The 25604-nt window shown below is 41.0% G+C and overlaps 1 protein-coding gene across 1 annotated transcript in view; it reads left to right on the forward strand.

The window, feature by feature from the left end:
* Positions 1–25604, forward strand: part of LOC132819472 (filamin-A-interacting protein 1-like) — a 237659-nt gene that overhangs the window by 40453 nt on the left and 171602 nt on the right. The window contains exon 2 of the mRNA XM_060830998.1: positions 21061–21333. Within this exon, the coding sequence (XP_060686981.1) occupies positions 21067–21333 (267 nt within the window). The 5' untranslated portion in view covers positions 21061–21066. The remainder of the gene's footprint in view (positions 1–21060; positions 21334–25604) is intronic.

The following is a 25604-nucleotide window of genomic DNA, read 5'->3' on the forward strand; positions in this document are numbered from 1 at the left end:
TCTCGGTGTATTTGCATAAAGTCCCTGACTATTGATGCTACAGCCTCATCTCATGCTTGGTCTTAAACAGGCACCTGGTCAAAGACACTGCTCCATGTGCCAGCAGTTTGGGATGTTTCTTTCTCAGCCAACTGAGGAGCTGTCACAGTGAGGATCTCATCAGACTGTGGTCTGACACTCTGTCCGTTACAGTTCCCATTGAAATGTCAGTATTTGGGCTGGTGGTAGGAGTACAGGAGGCAATCTTGCCAATGACTCCTCAAACATCTTGGTTGTTTTCATTCTTAGAGGTCCAGGAAGGTGCTTCTCAAGAGCTTGGAACATTGGAACTTGCAAGATGAAAGAGAAAGAAGGCATCTAGTCAGTGGTTAGAAGTGGTATGCAATGACTGAGATAGGCATCAGGGTTAATGGGAGAGTGGCAGTGGCATGCAGAGTGATATGTACTCAGTTAGCAGGATGTGTATGTCTCAGCACCTCCGGTAGAGCAGTCTCTGCCTTTACCTACAAGAGCTGATTCTATTCTTGTAGGTGTGATGGAACAGAAGCCGGACATTTCCCACCTATAAGGGTTTGCCCTGCTTTGCAATGGGCTGTCTTTTCCTGTAATGGGAGTAAGGTTGTGGGGGTGATGGGAATGTGGGGGTTGGAGGGATGCAGTGGAAGTGTGTGAGCTGACAATGGGTGGAACTGGTGTATGTTGAACAAAGGTGGAATCAGCACCGATGGCATGCAAGGTTAGCGGTGTGGGTGGCTGAGGGGGAAAGCAGATGAGGGAATAGTGGGATTGGAAGAGCATGAGTGGCGTGAGCAGGTTGGGCCGAAGGGCCTGTTTGCATGCTGACACCTCTATGATTCTATGACCCTTGGAGAGAGCTGAGTGCAGTGACAGAGATAGAAGACAAATGCAAGAGCAGTTAATAAAGCATTCAGTGTCCTTGGCTTTATTAATCAGGGTACAGTGTACAAGAGCAAGGACTTGATGTTCATTGTGCTAGACTTCGGCTGGAGTATGGTGTATCTGCCACATTGTAAGAAAGATGTGAATGTATTTGAAAGAGTGTAGATATGGTTTACAAGAATGGTTCCAGGAATGAGAAACTTCAGTGATGAGGATGGATTGATGAAGTTGGGAGTGTTTCCCTTGGAGACAAGGAGGCTGGGAAGAGATTTGATTGAGGTTTAAAAATCACAAGCAGGCTGGATACAGCAGATAGGGAGAAGCTGTTCCCACTTGTTAAAGGAACAAGAACAAAAGAGCATTGATTTAAAATAGAGTACAGAAGCAGCAAGAGTGATATGAGAATGTTTTTTCACTCTATGAGTAATTAGGGTATGGAAGTAATTAGGGTATGGAATTCACTGCCTGGAAGTATAGTGAAGCTAGGTTCAAATGTGGCATTCAAGAGGGTGTCAGATAATTATTTAGATAAAAATAATGTGCAAGGGTGTGGGGAAAAGGCAGTAAATTGGCAAGAGGTAATGACGCTCATTTGAAGAGTTGGTGTAGCCACAATAGCCTCTTTCTGCACTGAAACAATTCTGTGAAAGAGTGTGAGGTAGCAGAAAGAAGAGTGTAACACTTTGTGTGATGGAGTAAGAAGCTTAGTGACCATCCTTCTGCATTGCTGAAGCTTCCTCTGCATCCTGGAGATAGTACTTACCCTGGCGGTGACCTCAGACCAAACTGGCAGAGTCTGGTAGCTCATCCTCTTCTGGCGATGCTCCAGGAAGAGATTACCTTTTTGCTGCACCTCCCCTTTGACTAGAGCTTCCAGGTCCCTGTCAGAGAATTGCAGTGGCATCTTGCCCTTTTCTTGATGTCCTGTGCAGGGTAGCTACACAATGGCTGTACACACCATCGTCCAGAGCTGCTTTTTAAAGATGGCACAGGTGCAAGAAATGCTAGTGTTTCAGTGGATTCCCACTGAGTAGCAAATTGTTCCAAAAACAGAAATAATGGTGACATGGAATGGAAACGAGATATGGGAGATACCAAAGGGGCAGGATGGGTAAGAAACCTCATTGAATCTGCTTTTCCATGCAATATGATCACAACCAATCCTTCCCATCAAAATCATATTCCCCCTCTAGTTCAATGACGTCACTACTACGCCACCATCTCCCCATAATCCGTGATAGAATGGCCATGTATAGATTCTGGATAATGTAAACCTACAATACACCAGAATTGCTCATCCATGTTTGGCAGTTCATCTATTTTTAGTTAATGCAGCTTAAACTGAAAAATCTTCTGGGACAAGTTCAATTTGTGATCAAGCCCAGGTATCTTTCTGTGTTACAGAGTATTACTATAAAATATAATTCAGTGTTGAATGGAGTTATTGACATCCTTCCGCTTTTATAGATCTGCAATCAAAAATACTTGACACATCAATAGTGAGCCAACTCAATAAGATTCAGATATCTGGATATATTGAAGATTACAATCTCAGAAACCAAAAGAATGTACTCCAGCAATTGAAAAAACATACAATTGGTAAATACAAATGGCAGCAGCATGTGGTGGGGGGAGGGAGGGTGAGACATTGTAAATGCTTATTTAACCACAGAAGAGATTGTGTGGCTTAGGTTCTTGGCTTCAGTTACCTCCCCTTATCCACAGATATGGAGTTTTCCATAATTCATTTTCAGTTCCATGCTACATAATGCGTAGATCAGACAGAATGTCTACAAGTTGTTCTCAACTAACTTCGTGGATCCAAAACAAAATTAAAAATTGAGCTAAGCAGTTTGAAAATAAAGGGAAAGTTTTTTTTAGAAACAACTGTTTGATAGTTTCATTGTACACGATTTGGCTTCAAGAAACATTGCAGTTCCAATTGCTGTTATGAGGTTTATAAGCTTGTTTATGCTTTAGAGATGTGTCTTTAAACTAAATGAAAAGGTTTATGTGACTTGTTCTGAAGTCTCCCTGACAAATCTAGTTGGCTTGATTGTTAGAGATTAAAAGGGTCTAACAAAGAACCTTCCAACATAGGAACAGACCCTTCGGCCCTCCAAGCCTGCGCCGATCCAGATCCTCTATCTCAACCTGTTGTCTATTTTCCAAAGATCTGTATTGCTCTGCTCCCTGCCCATTCATGTATCTGTTTAGATATACCTTAAATACGCTATTGTGACACCTGTACCACCTCCGCTGGCAACGCATTCCAGACATCCTCCACTCTCTGCGTAAAGAACTTTCCACGCCTATTTCCCTTAAACTTTTCCCGTCTCACCTTGAAGTCGTGACCCCTACTAACTGAGACCCCAAAAAGCTTTTTGCTATCCACCCTGTCCAAACCTCTTATGATTTTGTAGAGTAACGTGGTTTGACAGTTAAGAAAATGCAAGGTATTTACATTTGGAGACAGTGCAGCAGGAAACAGTGAGTCTTCAATGAGATATCATGTTGAAAACAGTTGTACTTTAAACTGCCTATTTATTCCAAGAGAGTAAATGAGAATGTAAGTCTCCAGGATAACTGATCAGCACCTCTATGTGGATATAAAATGCATTTGGTTTCTGTTGGCATGGCAATGAGCTTTAAGATTGGAAAGGTAGACTGGAAGTTCGTGAGATGTTGGGTTACCAGTTTTCCTAAATTATCATAGAATATCACAGACAAGTTAGTTTGCCAGGATCAAGGAGAGAGGGGGAGAGAGAGAGAGAAAGAGCAGCAAGAGGCTGGAAGTTTCTATTGTTTCCCCATTCTGGAATGCGGATGGAAGCTTTTGCTTGGATTAGAAAGACGAAATTCAAAGGGAGTCAAAATGAGGATGGAATGGTTGCCTGCCTTTAGTGAGAGGGCAAATTCCCCAAGAAAATTTGCACCACGAAATACACTTCTGGTGTTAAAAGTCTCCAAGCTGTAAGGTAAAAATATGGAGAGTAAACCCTTGGGAACATAGGATCGTTTTGGATTGAATCTGGGAGGATGAATGTGTCCTTAAAAGAATATATAATATAAATCTAATCATTTTTCTTGTGTTGCATTAAACGTTCTGTTTTGTGGTTGAAGTTAATGTGACCTACAAAAACTAGCCTGAATACTCCAATGACTACATTGGAGTAGTGCAGACAGGAATTGTGAGTTGGGATCAAGTGGACTCCCAGTTACAGCAGAGTCCATGGGAATTGACTGGAAAATTGATGACTTCACTGAAAACTTTACTACCTCTGGAACCCTTGAAGAAATCCCTAAATCCATGAGAATTTAGAGGGTTCCACTTCTGATAATTTACTAGGAAATGTTACACAATTAAAAGCTTAGTTAAAATCCCGTGCAACTATGAAGTTGAGCCCCAACATGTCACATGCCCCTTCAACTGCACATCTCCTAGCCGCTTATACCTCCAGACAACCAATTCAGTCCTGCTCCACACCAACTGGATCATCCCCAACTGAAATATCTTATCGACTTTCAGGGAAGGCTTCTCTCCAGGAGGATCTTTTGCCACATCTTACCGAACTTGCCTCATTCTTACCGCACATCTGTGGCATCATCCAATCCTAGCCCAGTGTTACCATTTGCTGTACCTGGAATGGTTTTCCACTGCCAGGATGTCGCTGAATGGTCTGGCTTCTCTGGCATCTGTACTAACATTAAAGGCCATTGGGTTTACACTGTAAGTCCAGATCCGACCCAGATGGTTCCTGACATTTGCCCCAGGCGTGGCAAACCAGTGAAAGTGACATTTCACTTTGTGGACAGGGACCTGGTGGATGAGATGATGTCGAGTCAGATGTCATCTTCTCCTGGACCAGCAGAGGGTGCCACAACACCAGACCACACAACCTAGGTCAGTGTAATTTCAGGATCAGTGGTGCTGGAAGAGCACAGCAGTTCAGGCAGCATCCCAGGAGCAGTAAAATCGATGTTTTGGGCAAAAGCCCTTCATCAGGAATAAAGGCAGAGAGCCTGAAGCATGGAGAGATAAGTTAAAGGAGGGTGGGGGTGGGGAGAAAGTAGAATCAGGGCAGAGGAAATGTAGTTTCAGCCATCTGGAGGGAGGCAAGGTATATACGATGAAGGTCAATGTCCTTCTCACACTCCACCAGTATAAGTGCCAGTTTCTTCTGACATTCACTTTAGTTCTGCTACTGCACACACACCCCCACCAAGGCTCATACACTGCCACTCTTACGAGGGCCTACAAGATCTCTGACCCACCTCAACTCTCAACTCTTTGCAGGTCCTCTGTGCTGCTTGGGAAACCTCCCCGCCTGCACCAAAAGTAACACTAATGCCATCCACTTTCATCTCCCTAAATAGAGTCATAGAGTCATAGAGATGTACGGCATGGAAACAGACCCTTCAGTCCAATCCGTCCATGCCGACCAGATATCCCAACCCAATCTAGTCCCATCTTGCAGCACCCAGCCCATATCTCTCCAAACCCTTCCTATTCATATACCCATCCAAATGCCTCTTAAATGTTGCAATTGTACCAACCTCCACCACTTCCTTGTCTTGTTCCAGGAGAAAAACTGCCCCCAACTGGGAAGAAAAACTCAAGATAGGTACTGGTATGTCTCATATTTGCATCCTCATCCTTTCTGAGAGGATCCTAACTCTCATCTTGACTTGAGTGAGGGCTGCTGACAACCATGACAAGTAATGATTGGCATGGGAGAAATAGACTCTAATTCGTGAGGCACTGGCAGCAGTTCTGGTGAAAGAGAGATGAGATGGGCTTCATTTGAACAATGCTGGAACCAGTTTCTAGGATTGTAGATAGGGCTGTAAACTAAATAGTGGGATGAGGATTCAATTGAAGGCAACTTCAGAAAAATCAAAAAGAATCAAGAGAGATGTGCAGTGTAGTGAAGAGGTGAACGATAATCAAAGTGCAGAAATTAGAACCGGAGGGAGTAATAATAGAAAAAAAAAGATAAAGTTTAAGGTTTTTTTGGAACTTATGCAGAATTTGTTGGAAAATGATGTGTTGACTGCAGATACAGAAATAAATTAATATGACCTTATAGATGTTCAAGACATGGTTATAAGATGACTGAGGCTGCACACTCAATATTCAGGGGTATTCAATATTTTAGAAGAATAGGCAAAAAGGAAAAGGGGATTGGATAGCTTTGTTAATAAAGGAAAGTATCAGTATGGTGGTGTGTGAATGGGAAGGTCTTGTAACAATCTCTATCATGAGACATAACATACTTGACAAGGTAATGGGACTACTCTTTGAGTCACACTGTAGACTTGGATCTGAAATGGGAAGTGTACACACTCTGTTGATGACCTGGATATATAATTCTATGAATGGAGAATGAGACTAGCTGGATAAATCTTATGGGAGCCAGTACAGACGTGATAAGCTGAATGATCTGCTATACTGTAAAATTCCATGATTCTATGACTAAAGGCAGGACTTAATTGCCTGGTTTTAAAGGAAGTGGCTGAAGAGATAGTGGAGGCATTGGTCAAGATATTCCAAAATTCATTGGATTCTAGGAAGGTCTCTGCTAAAGTGACACCCTTGTCCAAGAAGGGAGGGACCAGAAAACAGAAAACTATAGAGTTAGCCCAGCATCTGTCATTGGGAAAATGCTAGAGTCCATTTTTAGGGAAGAAATATCAGGGCACTTAGAAAAGTTTCACACTATCAAATAAAATCAATACGGTTCTGTCAAAGGGAAATAATGTTTGTAAAATTTGCTTCAATTCTTTGAGGATATAACAAGCAGGTTTAATAAGGGATGAATATAGTGTATTTGGATTACCAAAAAGCATTCAATAAGCTGTCACAAAAAAGCTAATTGCACAAGATATGATTTCATGTTATTGGGGGTAATGCATAAACATTGATTGAGGATTGCATGGCACGGTGGCACAGTAGTTAGGACTGTTGCCTCACAACACCAGAGACCTGGGTTCACTTCCTGTCTCAGGCAACTGTCTGTGTGAAGTTTGCACATTCTCCCCATGTCTGCGTGCTTCGGTTTCCCCCCACAGCCCAAAAATGTGCAGGTTAGGTGAATTGGCCATGCTAAATTGCCTGTAGTGTTAGATGTAGGGGAATGGGTCTGGGTGGGTTGCTTTTCGGAGGGTCGGTGTGGATTAGTTGGGCTGAAGGGCCTGTTTCCACACTGTAGGTAATCTAAAAAAAACACATAGGAGACAGTGAATCGGGATGAAGGGATTTTCTTCAGGTTGGAAAGATTTAACAACATATAGAACATAGAACTTAGAAAAATACAGCGATGTTGCGCCGACTGAAGCCTACCTAACCTACACTAGCCCAATAACCTCCATATGCTTATCCAATGCCCGCTTGAATGACCATAAAGAGGGAGAATCCACCACTGATACTGGCAGGGCATTCCATGAACTCACAACCCGCTGAGTAAAGAATCTACCCCTACCATCTGTCCTATACCAACCCCCCCTTAATTTAAAGCTGTGTCCCCTAGTAACAGCTGACTCCATATGCGGAAAAAGGTTCTCACTGCCAACCCTATCTAAACCCCTAATCATCTTGTACATCTCTATCAAATCTCCCCTAAACCTTCTTTTCTCCAATGAGAACAGCCCCATGTGCCTCAGCCTTTCCTCATACAATCTTCCTACCATGCCAGGCAACATCCTGGTAAACCTCCTCTGCACCCGTTCCAGTGTCTCCACATCCTTCCTATAGTATGGCGACCAAAACTGCACACAATACTCCAGATAAGGCCGCACCAGAGTCTTATACAACTGCAACATGACCTCAAGACTCCGGAACTCAATTCCTCTACCAATAAAGCCCAGTACACCATATGCCTTCTTCACAGCACTATTTACCTGGGTGGTAACTTTCAGAGATCTGTGTACATGGACACCAAGATCTCTCTGCTCATCTACACTACCAAGTAGCCTACCATTAGCCCAGTAATCCATCTTCTTGTTACTCCTACCTAAGTGAATGACTTCACACTTAGCTACATTGAACTCCATTTGCCACCTTTCTGCCCAGCTCTGCAACTTATCTATATCCCGCTGTAACCTGCCACATCCTTCTTAGCTGTCCACCACTCCACTGACTTTTGTATCATCCACAAACTTGCTCACCCAGCCTTCAAGCCCCTCCTCCAGGTCATTTATAAAAATGACAAACAGCAATGGTCCCAAAACAGATCCTTGTGGAACACCGCTAGCACTCCAAGATGAACCTTTACCATCAACTACTACCCTCTGTCTCCTTCCAGCCAGCCAATTCCTAATCCAAACCTCTAATGCACCCTCAATGCCATACCTCCGTAATTTTTGCAGTAGCCTACCATGGGGTACCTTATCGAGCGCCTTGCTAAAATCCATATACACCACATCTACTGCTTTACCCTCATCCACTTCCTTGGTCACCTTCTCAAAGAACTCAATAAGGTTTGTGAGGCACGACCTGATCTTCACAAAACCATGCTGACTATCCTTGATCACATTATTCCTATCCAGATGTTCATAAATCCTATCCCTTACAATTCTCTCTAAGACTTTGCCCACAACAGAAGTGAGACTCACTGGCCTATAGTTACAAGGGCTGTCCCTACTCCCCTTCTTGAACAAGGGGACCACATTCGCTATCCTCCAGTCTTCTGGCACTATTCCTGTAGACGACGACGATATAAAAATCAAGGCCAATGGCTCCGCTATCTCCTCCCTAGCTTCCCAGAGGATCCTAGGATAAATGCCATCAGGCCCAGGGGACTTATCTATTTTCACCCTTTCCAGTATTCCCCGGACCTCTTCCCTACATACATCAAAGCCATCCATTCTAATGACTTGTGACTCAATATTCACATCAGCAACAGTGTCCTGTTCCTGAGTGAATACTGATGAAAAGTATTGATTTAGTGTCTCTCCAATCTCCTCTGCCTCCACGCACAACTTCCCACTACTATCCTTGACTGGACCGATACCTACCCTAGTCATCCTTTTATTCCTGACATACCTATAGAAAGCCTTAGGGTTTTCCCTAATCCTACCAACCAAGGACTTTTCATGTCCCCTTCTCGCTGCTCTTAGCTCTCTCTTTAGATCCTTCCTGGCTACCTTATAACTCTCAATCGCCCCAACTGAACCTTCACGCCTCATCTTTACATAGGCCGTCCTCTTCCCTTTTACAAGGGATTCCAATTCCTTATTAAACCACGGCTCCCTCACAAGACCCTTTCCTCCCTGCCTGACTGGTACATACTTATCAAGGACACCCAATAGCTGCTCCTTGAACAAGCTCCACATATCATTTGTGTCCTTCCCTTGAAGCCTGTTATTCCAATCCACACATCCTAAGTCATGCCTCACCGCATCATAATTTCCCTGCCCCCAGCTATAACTCTTGCCCTGCAGTGCACACTTATCCCTCTCCATCACTAGAGTAAAAGTCACCAAGTTGTGGTCACTGTCCCCGACGTGCTCACCTACCTCATTACCTAGAACCAAATCCAGTATGGCCTCACCTCTTGTTGGCCTGTCTACATATTGTGTCAGGAAACCCTCCTGCACACATTGGACAAACACCGACCTATCTAATGAACTTGAGCTATAGCTTTCACAGTCAATATCTGGGAAGTTAAAGTCCCCCATAACAACCACCCTTCTACTTTCACTCTTCTCCTAAATCATCCTTGCAATACTTTCCTCTACGTCTCCCGGACTATTTGGAGGCCTGTAGAAAACTCCTAACCGGATGACCTCACCTTTCCTATCTCTAACCTCAGCCCAAACTACCTCAGATAGCAAGTCTTCCTCCATCGTCCTTTCCACGGCTGTAATACAAATGGAGTATCATGTCACTCAGTCCTTGGGCTCAATTATTTACTATTTATATCAATGATGTGAAGGAGGAGGTAGAAAGTAATGTATTCAAGTCTTCTAAGGTTACAAAGTAAGAGGGAGGGCATGTAATGAGTCATACAAAATCTGCAAGGGGCTATAGATAGTTGAGTGAATCAGCAAAATCCTGACAGATGGAGTTTCATGTAGGAATGTGTCACGTCAAAGAATTTTGGTCAAAGAATCAAAACACAGGCTCTTGTTTAAATGAAGAGATAATCCAAAAAAGTGCGGCTCGGAGAGATCTGGGTGTTCCTGTGCATGAAAACTGAAATGTAAGTACACAGGTGCAGCAAGTAGCTAAGAAAGCAAATTGAATTCCGGCCCTCCATAGTGGGTGGAGGGATGGTGGTGGGCTGGGTGTGGGTTTCAAAACCAGTGAAGTTTTGTTACAACTGTGCTAGGCTGCACCTGGAGAACTTTGTGCAGTTTTGATGTGCATGTTTAAAAAAGAATATACTGGCATTAGAGGCTATTCAAAAGAGATTTACCAGGCTGATTGAAGGGGGTAATTTATCAAGGATGGCAAAACAGCTTAGAATCTTTATTCATAAAAGAAGGATGAAGGACAATCTTACTGGAACATACAAGATTCTGAGGTGATTTGAGAGTTAGGTGTTGCGAAGATGTTTCCCCTTGTTGGGGGTGCTGGGTGGAATCTTGGCCTGGGGACATGGTTACAGAATAAGTGAATACTCACTTAAAGCTGAGGACAAAGGAACATCTTCTCCCAGAGGATGGTGAATGTCTGAAATTCTCTACTCTGGAGATTTGTGGAAGTTAGATCACTGAGAAGAAATTAAAAAGGAGGTGAATAGATTTTGTAAATATCAGGGAGTTGACGGTCATAAGGAGCTGGCATGAAAGAAGAATTGAGGCTTAAGGCAGATCGGCCATGATCGTGTTAAATGGTCAAACAGGCTTGAGTGTCCAAATGGCATACTCTGTTCCTATTTTTATGTCATTATGCTTTATGTAAGCTTCCTACCTTGGTGTTTGCTGTAAACGGCAAAGCAGTAAGCAGCATTGTGTGCCTGCTATCCCTATCTAAGGGACAACATGCAAAAGGTAAAGTAAGGTAAGGCAATGCAGAGATGTTGTGATTATTCAGGTCAGCTCAAGCTGAGTGGGTGCTAAAAGAGTGAGCAAACAGCTGGAGATGCAGCCAGGTCTGGGCATGAGCTGGGTGCATGTTCCTGAGAACATAGCCTCCTTGTTGTAAAATTGAAATACAGAAGAATGCACTACGTGAGTTGGAGATTTTACATCAAGAGGATGGCACATGTTGGATGCCAATGTCCATGGAGAATGTCCTGAGATGTTACTGCATGGTGACCAACATTGAGGGTCTTGAAAGCTAACAATGAGCTGACATCACCAAATTCCCACTTTAACTTCCATGGTGAGAATTCTCAGTGTCTTTTTGCTCACTGCAGATGGTGAAATAGAAAACTAAATATTAATAAAATGAGATGCACAGTTAATAAGAGTTTTAACAAGCAGAGGATATGCTGATATAATGGTAGTGTCACTGGGGTAGTAATTCAGGATAGTGTTCATGGTTTGAGTCCACCATGGTAGATGATGCAAATTGAATTCAATAAAAAAAAGGAATAAAAACACTCTAGCCTCATGTCAACCATTTGAAAACTGTAAATTGTCATAAAGCTCATCTGGATCACTAATATCCTTTAGGAATTAAGGAAATCTGCTGCTCTTGCCTGGTTTACCCTACAAGTCACACCAGCCCCACAGCAATATGATTGACTCTTAACTGCTCTATGGGAAATTAGGAATGGGCAATAAATGCTGGCCTAGCCAGTAATGTCCATAAACAAATTTTTTAAAAAGTTCCCCTCAATACGCAACTCGCCACTGCCTAGTAAGAATCTCACCTTTCTGACTGGAACTAAGTGAAAAGATGCAGCAAGTTTTTCCTGAGACTGAAAGAGACCTTTCTGGACTTCTCACATCATTCTGCCACATTTCTCACTATAGCCCATGTTGTTCAGGATTCCACGCATAGTGTTCAGTCAAATGCTTTTAGCCTATTACAATAAATGTTTTCAAATACAAAACCTTGTTATGTCAATGTTTGGCTCTGTAATGTAAGATCGGATTTCTTTTTTAATGTTATTAGTCTCTATGGGGATTGTAACACACTCAATAATTTAGTGACAGTTGTTTGACAGGCTACTTTAAAAGTTCATGTCTTATTTATAACTGAAGGATGCATGCCAACACATTTATGAAAGCTTTTTTTTTCCTTGGGCAACTTTCTTACAATTAATTGACAAATTTAGTTGGAAGTAGTTTGTTCTGTATCACATTGATGATTTTAGCAACCAGTTGTAACACGTTCAAATACAGCTAGGCACGATTTGCAGTTTAATTTTCCTGACATTATACAGATGTGATGGATGGATTGTACAGTTGAACTGAAGTCATGATAAATATAAAATGAAAACCTGTAAATCCCTAAGATGCTGCTTTCCCAGCGATGCCATATTTCCCAACTATCTTATTCCAGAGGGAGGTCAATGAGTGAGTCAAGGCAAAAAGGAATTCCACCTTGAATTTCCACATGAAAGGAAGTTGCAATCACTGTTACAAGACATTTACTTCAGGGAGGAAATGTTAGAGGAAGCATTGTACATTACATTTTATTCTTCTGAGGATTTGAAAGCCGTCTGCCAGATTCTACTTCATTAAAGATGGTAAATGATGGATCTCAACATCTGTTTAGCTCCAGACAAAAAAAAATTAAAAGTCTGTCATTGATCAAGATGGAGTAATTGTCTGAATATCTGAAAAAAAATTAGTTCAGCAAATCTTTTTTGTAGTTGAGGGTTTTAGTGATATAGATCACAAGAGCATTATTGTGTTGGGTCCATTCAATACAATTGCTTGAAAATGATATAGGCAATTGGTGTTATCATTTCCTGGTCACAAAGGTGGTATCATTGGGAATTTAAGAACTTAGGGAACTTAAGAGCTCCAGTTTCACTATGGATGACCATGTTTACTAAAGCAAAGAGTGAATGCCTAAACTGGTTAAATCATTGATTAGACCACACTTTGAATATTAGTGGTCTTTTGACTTTGGGCAATTGTGTGAAATGGGTGATTATCAGATCGGTCAAAAATTGTTTATGTTATCATTGGAAGTTAAAACTATTCCCAGTTTCAGGTGCTTTGGTTTGGGAAAGAAGTCAAGACCCGCGTGTAGAGGAGATTCTGCCACTCCCAAATTACAGTCTTTAGCTATGAGGGGAGATTGGTGAGGCAGAGTTCTTTTTCATTTTGAAAGCAAACAAGGGTTAAGAGTAGAATTAATTAGCCTATTCAGAATAATTAATAGTTTTGGTAAAGTTAATTAAGTAAAAATTCTTAATTAGTTAGTGAATTTGTTTTTGTTCCAGGGAGCCATGTCCAGTGGGGTTCTGCGAGGATCTGTACTGAGGCTCTTGCTGGTTTTGGTTTATATAAATGATTTAGGAAGGTTGGTCAGTAAGATCATGGATGATACAAAAATTGGTGGGGTGGCAATTAGTGAAGAGGATAGATCACAAAAGGATATAAATGAGGTGATTTGTGGCAAATGGAACTTAATCCGGCTAAGTGTCAGGTGTTGCACTTGGGCAAGAAGAACAAGGTAAGAGAACGTATGACACATGGTAGGATCCTAGGAAGCATGGAAGTTTAGCATAGAGTTTAGGAGCAGGAAGGTTATGCTGGAGCTGTATAAAATGTTGGTTAGGCCACAGCTAGAATATTTCTGGAATTCACATTATTTGAGGGATGTGGTAGCATTGGAAAGAGTCAAAAGGAGATTTACCAGGCAGCTGCATGGGTTGGAAAGGATAAGTTATAAAAAGATATTAGCATTGTTTCCCTTGTAGCAGCAGAAACTGAGGGACATATGACTGAGATGTATAAAATCATGAGGCGCATTGATAAGGCTCATAGTAAGGAATATTTCCCCTTGCTGGAGGGGTTAATGACCAGAAGGCATAGACTTAAGCAAGGGGCAGGAAGTTTAGAGGGTATGTGAGAAAACATGTTTTTACTCAGATGCCCTTATCTTTCTAGATGGAAAGGGTTTGAATCTTTGAATTTCTGCAGTGCACCTTTGTAGACAATAGCAACGGTGCGTACAAAACATCAGTGTAGAGTGACTGAATGCTCATGGATTCAATGCCAATCATGGGCAGCACGGTCGCACAGTGGTTAGCATTGCTGCCTCACAGTGCCAGAGACCCGGGTTCATTTCCCGCCTCCCGCCTCAGGCGATTGACTGTGTGGAGTTCTACATTCTCCCTGTGTCTGTGTGGGTTTCCTGCATGTTAGGTGAAGGGGTAAATGTAGGGGAATGGGTCTGGGTGAGTTGCTCTTTGGCGGGTCGGTGTGGACTTGTTGGGCTGAAGGGCCTGTTTCCACACTGTAAGTAATCTAATCAAATGAATTATTTTGTATTGGATGGTATTCAGTTTCTTGAGCATTTATTGGAGCTGCACTCAGTGATACGGATAGGGAATATTCTTTCACAGTTTTTACTCCTATTTTGTAGATGGTTGATAGGCATTGGGGAGTTAGGAGATGAGTTACACACTGCAATATTCTCAGCCTCTGATCTGCTCTTTTAGCCATAAAACTAATTCAGTTCAGTTTCTGATCAATGGCAACCCCAAGGATGTTGATGATGGGGAACTTAGTGATGGTGTCACTATTAAATCTCAAGGGGAATTATTAGATTGTCTTTGTGAGATGGTTATTGCATGGCATTTGTGTGGTGTGAGTCTTGCTTGTTACTTGAACATCTCCACTTCTGACCTTATAATGGAAGGGAGGTGCTCATTTTACTGGTACAGGCTCAATGGGATGAATGGCCTTTTTCCATGATGTGGACTTGTATGACTCTGTGACAAGTCTCAGACCAACCTTAAGGAAAAGAACAGATAGGTTAGGAGACATTCATTTCTGGAAGACATGATGAGGCATTTGATAAGTTATGCTACTAAATAAAATAGGAGCACATGGTACTGAGGATGGTATATATGTATATATATCATGAATAGAAGATTGGCTAACTAATAGAAGGCTATAAGAATTATCTCAACTGATAGAATTGGATTAAGGGGAGAATTTTCAATTTAGCAACCGAGGTAGAGTACCACAGAATCATTGCACAGCCCACACTTATTTATGATATATACTAATAATCTGGATGAGGAAAGTGCATGGACTGTTGTCAAATTGCAGGTAATGCAAAAACAGGCAGGAAGGCAAATAGAGTCTACCAAGGACTATGGATTGGTTAGATGAGTGGGCAAAATTTTGGCTCATGCAGTGTAAAATGGGAAAATATGAAGTGATACACCAGGAAGAGGAAAGAGCTGAATGTTATTCAAAGGGAGAAAGATTTCAGAAGGTCACAGCACTGACAGATTTGAGGGTACTCATGCATAAATCACAAGGAAGTTGGAGTCATAGAGTCCTTTTGAGATAATGATTACAGTGTACAGTATAGCTATGTAAAATAAAATGTGAGACAATTTGACTGCATCAGATCTGAAGAAAAGCAATATATTTATTAATGTATATTCATGCTCATTTAATGCTACAGAAATCAGATGGAAGAAAGATTAACTTGGAGCAGTCATTTGTGGAGCACAGATCTGAACAGTTTTAAGTAATATTTAGTTTTTTTCCTAGTTAGCTTTACTGGTGTTATTTTTCGTCAGTGTTTCACAGCTTTCTAATAATATTTACAAATGTTTCACGATATTTAAAGTTATTCTTCTCATTTTCTTCCAATATAACAGGATTATCATCAAATGGTTAAATGTGCATAATAATAAAAAAACCCACTCACTATTTTGTTCTGTCCACAAACACACAGTGTTAATTTTTATCATTGCACCATTTGTTTAGGCATTATTGAGACAAACCAAAAGTGTTTTTGCTTTCCTTAAAAATAATACCTTCTGAATATACTCCAATTTAAAAGGTGCCCTTTTAAATATTTAGCAACAGCAGATTCAGATGTTTGGCATTTGAGCATTTAATATGATGTCATTATGCCCAAGAGACCCAGACATGTGCAAAAGAACAATGAGAGGGAGCAGCCGCATGTCAGAAGCCAATTTATTGAAAGGTTGAACATTTAACAGCAACACAGATCAAATATCCAACTATAGGGAATTCCTCTTCACAGCCAACTCATTAACCTGTTAAAACTTGGCTCAGTGGTAGCACTTTGTCTCTCAGTTAGATTGGAATTAAATTTAAAACAGAATTAAAGTAGATTTCTATCCAGATATGTAGATTAGTTTTGATGGAATGCTACATTGTCAGATGTGTTTTCTTTTGGATGAAGTATTGAATGAAGGCCCTAATTCTGTTCTGTTGAATATAAAATATGTTTGGAGATTTTTTTAAATAAAGCAGATGGTGTTTCTTAGTGTCCTGATTCATACGCCCTCCCTAACACAGCAAAACAGTTTAACTTTGTCTTCTTCAAATTGCTTTTTGTGCAACGTTGTGTAGGAATTGACTGCCACATTTGCAATGATAACAGCACTGACTACATTTTGGAAAATAGCTCATTGGGTTTTAAGAATCCAGGTTTTATGAGGATTTCTTCCATGTCTATGAGAAAGAGTAGGATAGTAAAAGGAAAAAGTGAAAGGAAACATACTTTCTGTTTTCCTATTTCAACATTATGTTACTCTGATTAACATGTAAAAATGTAGAGAATGACATTTCAACCTTTTTTTTTACAAAATTTGTGTTGTAATATGTACTGTTTTGTGTGGGAATATTTCTGTGTTTGTTCCAACATAATATGGCATTACATCAGCTTTAAATATTTATTTTATTAACATGATGTTTTTGCCACTTGTTCCTGTGAGAACACTCCACCCATGGGCAGATTGACTTCCAGCAGTCAGTAACAGAATCAACATGGAGTTACAGTTGAACTGATGAATCAACTTGAAATGTTAGCTTTGTTTCTCTCCATAGATGCTTCCAGAACAGCCAAACCTTTCAATAATTTGTACTTTTATTTCAAATTTCCAACATCCATTGAACAGCAATCTGTTGTAGACAAAAACCAGAAGAATATATTCACTTTGTAATGTTATAAACATGAGCCAATTTGTGCACAGCAAGATCCCGTAATCCCCAACATGATAATAAGCAGTTAATCTGATTTTTTACACAATTCAGTTCTGCTATAACACATGTTTCTTCAATGTGAATTAGCTTTAAGACGATTGAAGAATTTAGACTGTTGTTTGTTGAATGCAAACTTTCCTTACTTGTATTGGCTATAAAACGATTCCTGCCTCTATTAGTTTAAATGGCGCAGCTATTGTGCAATACGGGTAAAGCAAGATCGCACAAGAACGGAGCTATTGTGTTATACCAGAACCAACTGTACTTTTTAAAGTAATGTAGTGATTTAATAATGTAAATTTGAGATATAAATGTTGGCCATGACTTAGAAATAATGCCCTGATCTATGAAATGAAGGTTTTTTTAGATGCAGCTGAGAGAGCAGATAGGATCATCATTTAACATCAACAAAATAACAATAGCACTACACTCCCTCAGTACTACTTCATTGCGTCACCCAAATCCTGTTCAATCCAAGGTGAAAGTGCTACCAACTGAATTGGTTTGATATTTTTAGAAAAGCTACATTTGTTTTACTAGTGTTTTTTGAATACTATTGCAGGATAGTGCTGTTGGAATTGGATCTGTTAATAAATGTACCTTCAAATCAATTTTGCATACTTAAACATATGAAATGAGATTGTGGTGATATTTTTTGGAAATAGTATCATTGAAAATTAAAAGAGTAAGATTCCAGAACTGAAAATTTTGAAATATAAACTTTAGAATATCGAAAATACTGAGCAGGGCAGGCAGCCTCTGTGAAAAGGAACAGTTAACTAATTCTGATGACAGGTATTCAACGTGAAATGATTCTTTGTAATTCTTCTGAAAAATTTTATCTGATCCCCTGAATAGAGACTTGAAGATTACCCAAAATGAGGTAAAGAGAGTCATATTTCAAACTGATGCTATCAAAGAACCATTATAAGCATTTAACTATGAGTTGTGGAAGATGAAATTCCAAAGGTACAGAACAGCCTCAGATCTGTTTAAAGCAGTAAAAATTGAAGGTTAGAATTTTCCTTTATGCAATGGCCCCAGTGTCAAACAGATCCTTAACAAGCAGCTATAGAAATCAGAGAGAGACACTTTGATACATTTGAATTAATTGGCTTTAAGGAAGAGGAAGTTTTCGTGAGCTTGGAAGTGGATAAATCTCCAGGCCCCAGTTGCTGTAAGAAGCAAGGATGGCAGGAGCTTTGAAATAATTTTCTAATCCTCTCCCTCCACAGGAGGGATGCCAGAGGACTGGAGGACAATTAATAAGGTAACATTATTTGAGAAGGGTGGCAGGGATAAACCAGGAAACTACATGCCAGTGAGTCTAACATGAGTGGAAGAGAAACTATTGGAAGCAAAATTCTGAGGGGCCGAATTAATCTGCACTTGGAAGGGCAAGGACTAATCAAGAGTAGTCATTATGGCTTTGTAATGCAGAGATCATATCTAATAAACTGGGTTCAATTTTTTGAGGACAGGAGTATAGATGTAGATAGTCTATATTGGCTTCAGAAAGGCTTTTGACCAGGTACCACATGGTACAAAAGTTAAGAAGCTAGGCCTTTTGGCAGATAGGACCATAGAATCGGTTTAGTGACAAGAGAAGATGGTGATGGTCAAAGGATGCTTTTATGACCTGAAGCCTATGTCCAGTGCCACATCACAGGGTTTGGTGCTGGGGCCCTTGCAATTTATGTGCATTAATGGTTTTGACATGAATGTAAGAAATATAATCTGTAAGTTCACAGATAATATGAAAATTTATGGTATGGTAAAAAGCAAGTAGAAAAGCCTTAGACTAGGAGATGATATAGATGGATGAGTCCGTTAGGCTGAACAGTGGCAAATGGAATTTAATCCTGAAAGTTTGAGGTGTTGCATTTTTGGATGACTAAGAAGTATGGGAATACATGATGTATGGCAGGAGCCTAGGAAGTTCAGAGGGTCAAAGGAACCTTGTTATGCATGTTCCTTGAAGATAGCAGGTCAAGTAGATAAGGTGATTATGAGGGCAAACAAGATATTTGCTCTTATTAGTCCAGTCCTTAAATACAACAACAAGGAGGTTTGATGGGCTATTGGTATCAATAGTTAAAGCCACAGCTAGAATAGTGTACGCAGTTCTGGCTGCCACACAGCAGAAGGATGTGATTGCACTAGAGGGGGTGCAGAAGAGATTCACCAAGATGCTGCTGGGGATGGAATGATTCAGCTCTGAAGAAAGACTAGGTAGGTTGGGATTGTTTTCCTTGGAGCAGAGAAGGCTGAGTGGGGAACTGATTGAGAAGTACAAAGTTCTGAGGGGAATAGACAAGGGAAACTTTTCCCTTTAGTGGGAGAGATTAATAAATAGTTTTAAGGTAAAGAGCAGGAGGTTTAGAAGGCATTTGAGGCAAAAATCTTTTCACTCAGAGAATTGTGGATATCTGGAACTCACTGTCTAAAAGAGTGGTAGAGGCAAGAACTCTCAAGACATTTTACAACAACTTTACAAGAGTATTGGAAAATGAATGATGATTTATTGTCACTTGTACTCTACAATGAACAACATCGGTCAAGTACAGTGAAAAGCTTCAACTGTGGCCACAATCCCGCACCATTCAAATACTTAGAATATAAAGATAAAGCTGAATGAAAGTCATCTTCACTCTACCTCCTCCACCATGACAGCTGAGCCCTGAGCCAGCTGACCAACAAAACCCTTGTCACCATTTTGCCAGATCCCCAAATTTCAGAGTCACCACTCTTTAGGTGCCATCTCTTCATTGCTGGGCCCACCCTTCTGGCAGGGCACTGATGGTGGGTCTTTTGCTTGACCCACACTTGCCCTGCAACCAGTGCCTTGCCTTTAACCAGGAGACCCCAGCTCCAGCCCTGCCACAGCCAGAAACTGTCACCACCACTATGCAGAGGACCAGGAGTGCCCACTTTGGGCTTACCCTAACCAGATGTCCCTGCCACCACTTCAGCTGCAGCCTCACAATGCCTGGAATCCCCACTTCAGATGCACCACAGCCACGGGTCCTGGGCTTCAATGCCAGCACAGGCCACCACCTCACCAGCAGTTCTGTGCTGTCTGTTCTGTTCCACGACATCACTCCCTCCTCTGTCACTGACATGAAGAATACAATGAAAAAGAAAAGGAAACAAGACCACAGGGGTAAGGAAAGAGGGAGGAAGTGACCACCTTGGGCAGATGGGCCCAGGAGCCCAAACATTGCCAATCTTACCAGCACCACCAGCTTGGATTGATTAAGATTAGATTAGATGGATATCTGATGATTGGTAGGAACATCATGTGATGAAAATCCTCTTTCTGTCATGTAGACAAAATTATGACTATGACACATATCACATCAGTCATAAAATAAATAAATGTGATATGCAAATAACAAAATATCAATTGCCATAAGAACAGAGTGTTAGACTTAACCATATATCACCTAATGAATGGAAGAGTTGTGCCAAGTGTTTCAATTAATGCTCAGGACAAATGTTCAGGATGTAATAGAACAAAGGAAAATGAATTACAGGTTAGGGAGAAAATAGTATGGAATGGAGTCATGTTCCACCAGGACCATAGCATTTCTCTCTATTAAAAAGGGGCAACTAATTATGTTTAATTTGAGGAAGCATGTGGTAAGGTAAACAGGCAGGACTCCGTGAAATATTATAATCGATACAGGATTGAACTTGTCAACCTCAGCATTTTTTTGCACAACACACTAATTATCCAATCAACTGAGCTAACTAATACCACGCAAGATGCCTAACAAATTGTTAGTTTTTATCTATTTATTCCAATGTTACAAACTCTGCAGGACATTTGGGCAATAACTGAATAAATAGTCAATTCAAACAAGTGGGCATCTGATACATATTGCAGCTTAAATTAGAATTTTGTAGAAGTAGAATCTTCACTTCTGGAAATTACAATAATTTTTCAAGTTGCTTTTATAAAACTGGAATTGGAAATGGAATGCAAATATTGACCACTTGTAATAAAACATGTAGTCTCTTTACCTCTATATGCTTTCTCCATTGTAGGTTGGAATGAGATCCCGGAGCAGTGGAGAATCGCCATCTCATGGGCGTGTGTCCAGGGATAACAACCATGAAGGTGAGGAAAGCACTTCTGTAGGCAGTAAAAAGAAGAAGAAGACTCATCGCCAACATGATGGAGAAAAGTTAATGGGGGTATCAGGTCCTGCAAAGAAACAGCAGAAATCAACTGAAGAAAATGAGCAACAAAAGAAGTTACTGGAGCTCTCGAAAGATGATCTCCTGCGTCTGCTCAGCATAATGGAAGGGGAAATTGAGGTGAGATTTAAGTAGCAATGTCTTTAACATTTACAAATTTATTTTGTAGGCTACATAATGCTATCTAATTGTGAACCAGAGGATTGGAACAGATAGTGACATCAGGTTGAGTTGCTAATCTTAACATTACGCATAGAATAAATTCAGAGAGAACATTGCCAGCTGAACATTACCACACACTGTCTAACAGCCATTTAGAATCAGTTTGAGCAGAAACTTGGAAGTTCCCTTGGATGCAATGAGTGTTGTGGGTTGGAAGTCTAGAAGAGCAGAGGAAGGAAATGATTGAGAAAGAAAGGAAAGGACAGACTTGGCCTAAAAAACAAACTGTAAGCAATTCAAAGTCCCATAAAAATATATGAGACACATAATTCTGTACATAAAGTAAGTCTTGGCCAGAAGAACAGACGACAGTCAGCAATCCATTACAGACTCACAGTTACAAATGTGGTTTTATTGCAACACAATATGAATGAGATTGATTACAAATGCACTCAGAAAATGTTGGCAAATTCTTAATGAAAATATTAAGGACAACAATTTTCCATCAACTGTAGGGTTTAGGATCCAAGGAAATCAAACAACAGTCCAAGAATTCTCTTGTTAGTACAAACCCTTATAGACATAGATATAGAATCCTTACAGTGTGGAAACAGGCCCTTCGGCCCAACGAGTCCACACCGACCCTCTGAAGAGTAACTCACCTCAGACCCATTCCCCCGAGTTTATATTTACCCCTAACTAATGCACATAACCTATACGTCCCTGAACACTATGGGCAATTTAGCATGGCCAATTCATCTAACCTGCACATCTTTGGATTGTGGGAGGAAGCCCACACAGACATGGGGAGAATGTGGAAACTCATACAATCACCCGAGGCTGGGATCGAACCTGGTCCCTGACTCTGTGAGGCAGCAGTGCTAACCACTGTGCAACCATGCTGTCCCAGTGGTAAAGAAGAAACCTGCAGTTATGTAGCAACATATATATCCTCAGGTCATGCAAAATGTTTGACAGTGAATTAATTATTTTTGAGGTGTGGTCTTTGATTCCTGTGGACACATGTGACAGTTTGTACATAGTCAGGTTCCATTGCCACCACAGTGATAAGTTACTACTTAGCCATCGGTTAAGAGATATTCATTGTCTGAATTCCAGGAAAAGGCTCGGCTCAGCTTCAAATACCACCATGGGATCTTTTATATTTGTCTGAATTGACAAACAGCAACTCAGTTTTACAGCTCAAAAAATAGGGCAGCACAACTAGTAGTACACTAACAACGGCAAGGAAACAGACCCTTCGGTCCATACCAATCAGATATCCCAACCCATTCTAGTCCGACCTGCCAGCACCTGGCCCATATCCCTCAAAACCCTTCCTATCCATGTACCCATCCAAATGCCTTTTAAATGTTGCAATTGTGCTAGCCTCCACCACTTCTTCTGGTAACCCATTCCACACACACACACCACCCTCTGCCTGAAAAAGTTGTCCCTTAGGTCTCTTTTATATCTTTCCCCTCTCAACCTAAACCTATACTCTTGAGTTCTGGACTCCCCACCCCAGGGAAAAAAACCTTGTCTTTTTATTCTATCCATGCCCCTCATGATTTATAAACCTCTATAAAGTCACCCCTTAGCCTACAATACTCCGGAGAAAACAGCCCCAGACTATTCAACCTCTCCCTATAGTCAGATCCTCCAACTCTGGCAACATCCTTGCAAATCTTTTCTGAATCCTTTCAAGTTCCACAATATCTTTCCGATAGGAAGGAGACCAGAATTGCACACAATATTTCAAAAGTGGCCTAAACTAAGTACTGTACAGCAGCAACATGACCTCCCAACTCCTGTACTCAATACTCTGACCAATAAAGGAAAGCATACCAAACACCCGCTTCACTATCCTATTTCCTGCGACTCTACTTTCAAGGAGCTATGAACCTGCACTCCAAGGTCTCTTTGTTCAGCAACACTCCCTAGAACATTACCATCAAGTGTATAAGTCCTGGTAAGATTTGCTTTCCCAAAATGCCATACCTCGCATTTATCTAAATTAACTGCATCTGCCACTCCTCAGCCCATTGGCTCATCTGATCAAGATCCCCGTTGTGATCTGAGGTAAACTTCTTCACTGTCCACTACATCCCCAGTTTTGATGTCATCTGCACAAACTGTACCTCTTATGCTCACATCCAAATCATTTATATAAATGATGGAAAGTAGTGGAGCCAGCATCAATCCTTGTGGCACTCCGCTGGTCACAGGCTCCAGTCTGAAAAACAGCCCTCCACCACCACCCTCTGTCTTCTACCTTTGAGCCAGTTCTGTATCAAAATGGCTGATCCTCCCTGTATTCCATAAAATCTAACCTTGCTAACTAGTCGACCATGGGGAACCTTTTCGAACATCTTACTTAAGTCCATATAGATCACATCTACCTCTCTGCCCTCATCAATCTTCTTTGTTACTTCTTCAAAGAACTCAAGTTTGTGAGACATGATTTCCCATGCACAAAGCCAGAATGACTATCCCTAATCAGTCCTTGCCTTTTCAAATACATGTACATCCTGCCCCTCACGATTCCAACAACTTGTCCACGACTGACATCAGGCTAACTGGTCTATAGTTCCCTGGCTTGTCCTTACCACCTTTCTTAAATTGTAGCACCACATTAGCCAACCTCCAGTCTTCTAGCACCTCATTTGTGACTATTGATGATACAAATATCTCAGCAAGAGGCCCAGCAATCACTTCCCTAGCCTTCCACAGAGTTCTAGGGTATACTTGATCAGGTCCTGGGGATTTATCCACATCTATGCTTTTTAAGACATCCAGCACTCTGTAATATGACACTTCTCAAGATGTCACCATCTATTTCCCTACGTTCTGTATCTTCCATGTTCTTTTCCACAGTAAATGCTGATGCAAAATACTCGTTTAGTATCTCGGCCATCTTCTGCGGCTCCACGCAAAGGCCGATATCTCATGTCCCCTTTTTGCCCTCCTGATTTCACTCTTAAGTATACTCCTACTGCCTTTCTACTCTTCTAAGGATTCACTTGATTCCTCCTGTCTATACCTGACATACACTTCCTTCCTTTTCTTAACCAAACCCTCAATTTCTTGAGTCATCCAGCATTCCCTATGCCTATTAGCCTTTCCTTTCGCCCTAACTGGAATACACTGTCTCTGGACTTTCATTATCTCATTTCTGAAGGTTTCCCATTTTCCAGCCGTCCCTTTACCTGGGAACATCTACCCCCAATCAGCTTTTGAAAGTTCTTGCCTAATACCGTCAAAATTGGCCTTGCTCCAATTTAGAACTTCAACTTTTAGATCTGGTCTATCCTTTTCCATCATTTTAAAACTAATAGAATTATGGTCGCTGGTCCAAAAGTGTTCCCCCACTGACACCTCAATCACCTGGCCTGCCTTATTTCCCTAGAGTAGATCAAGTTTTGCACCTTCTCTCGTAGGTACATCGACATACTGAATCAGAAAATTTTCTTGTACACTTTTAACAAATTCCTCTCCATCTACACCCTTAACACTATGGCAGTCCCAGTCTATGTTTGGAAAATTAAAAATCCCTTACCATAATCACCCTATTATCCTTACAGATAACTGAGATCTCCTTACAAATTAGTTTTTCAATTTCCCTCTGACTATTATGGGGTTTATAATGCAATCCCAATAAGGTGATCATCTCTTTCTTATTTCTCAGTTCCACCCAAATAACTTCCCTCTAAGTATTTCCAGGAATATCCTCCCTCAATACAGCTGTAATGCTATCCCTTATCAAAAACATCACTACCTCTCCTTGCTAGCTTCCCTTTCTGTACTTCCTGTTGCATTTGTATCCTGGAACATTAAGCTGCCAGTCCTGTCCATCCCTGAGCCATGTTTCTGTAATTGCTATGATACCCCAGTCCCCTGTTCCTAACCATGCCCTGAGTTCATCTGCCTTTCCTATTAGGCCCCTTGCATTGAAATAAATGTAGTTTAATTTATCAGTCCTACCTTGTTCTCGGTTTTGTCCCTGCCTGCCCCGACTGTTTGACTCGCTTCTTTTCTCAACTGTACCAGTTTCAGATTGATCTTTTTTCTCACTATCTCCCCTGGGTCCCATCTCCCCAACTCACTAGCAGCTCTAGCAAATCTTCTTGCCAGTATATTAGTCCCCTTCCAATTTAGGTGCAATCCGGCTTTCTTGTACAGGTCACTTCTACCCCAGAAGAGATTCTAATGATCCAAAAATGTGAATC

This window comes from Hemiscyllium ocellatum, chromosome 10 (genome assembly GCF_020745735.1).
Source record: "Hemiscyllium ocellatum isolate sHemOce1 chromosome 10, sHemOce1.pat.X.cur, whole genome shotgun sequence".
NCBI classification, from domain to species: domain Eukaryota; kingdom Metazoa; phylum Chordata; class Chondrichthyes; order Orectolobiformes; family Hemiscylliidae; genus Hemiscyllium; species Hemiscyllium ocellatum.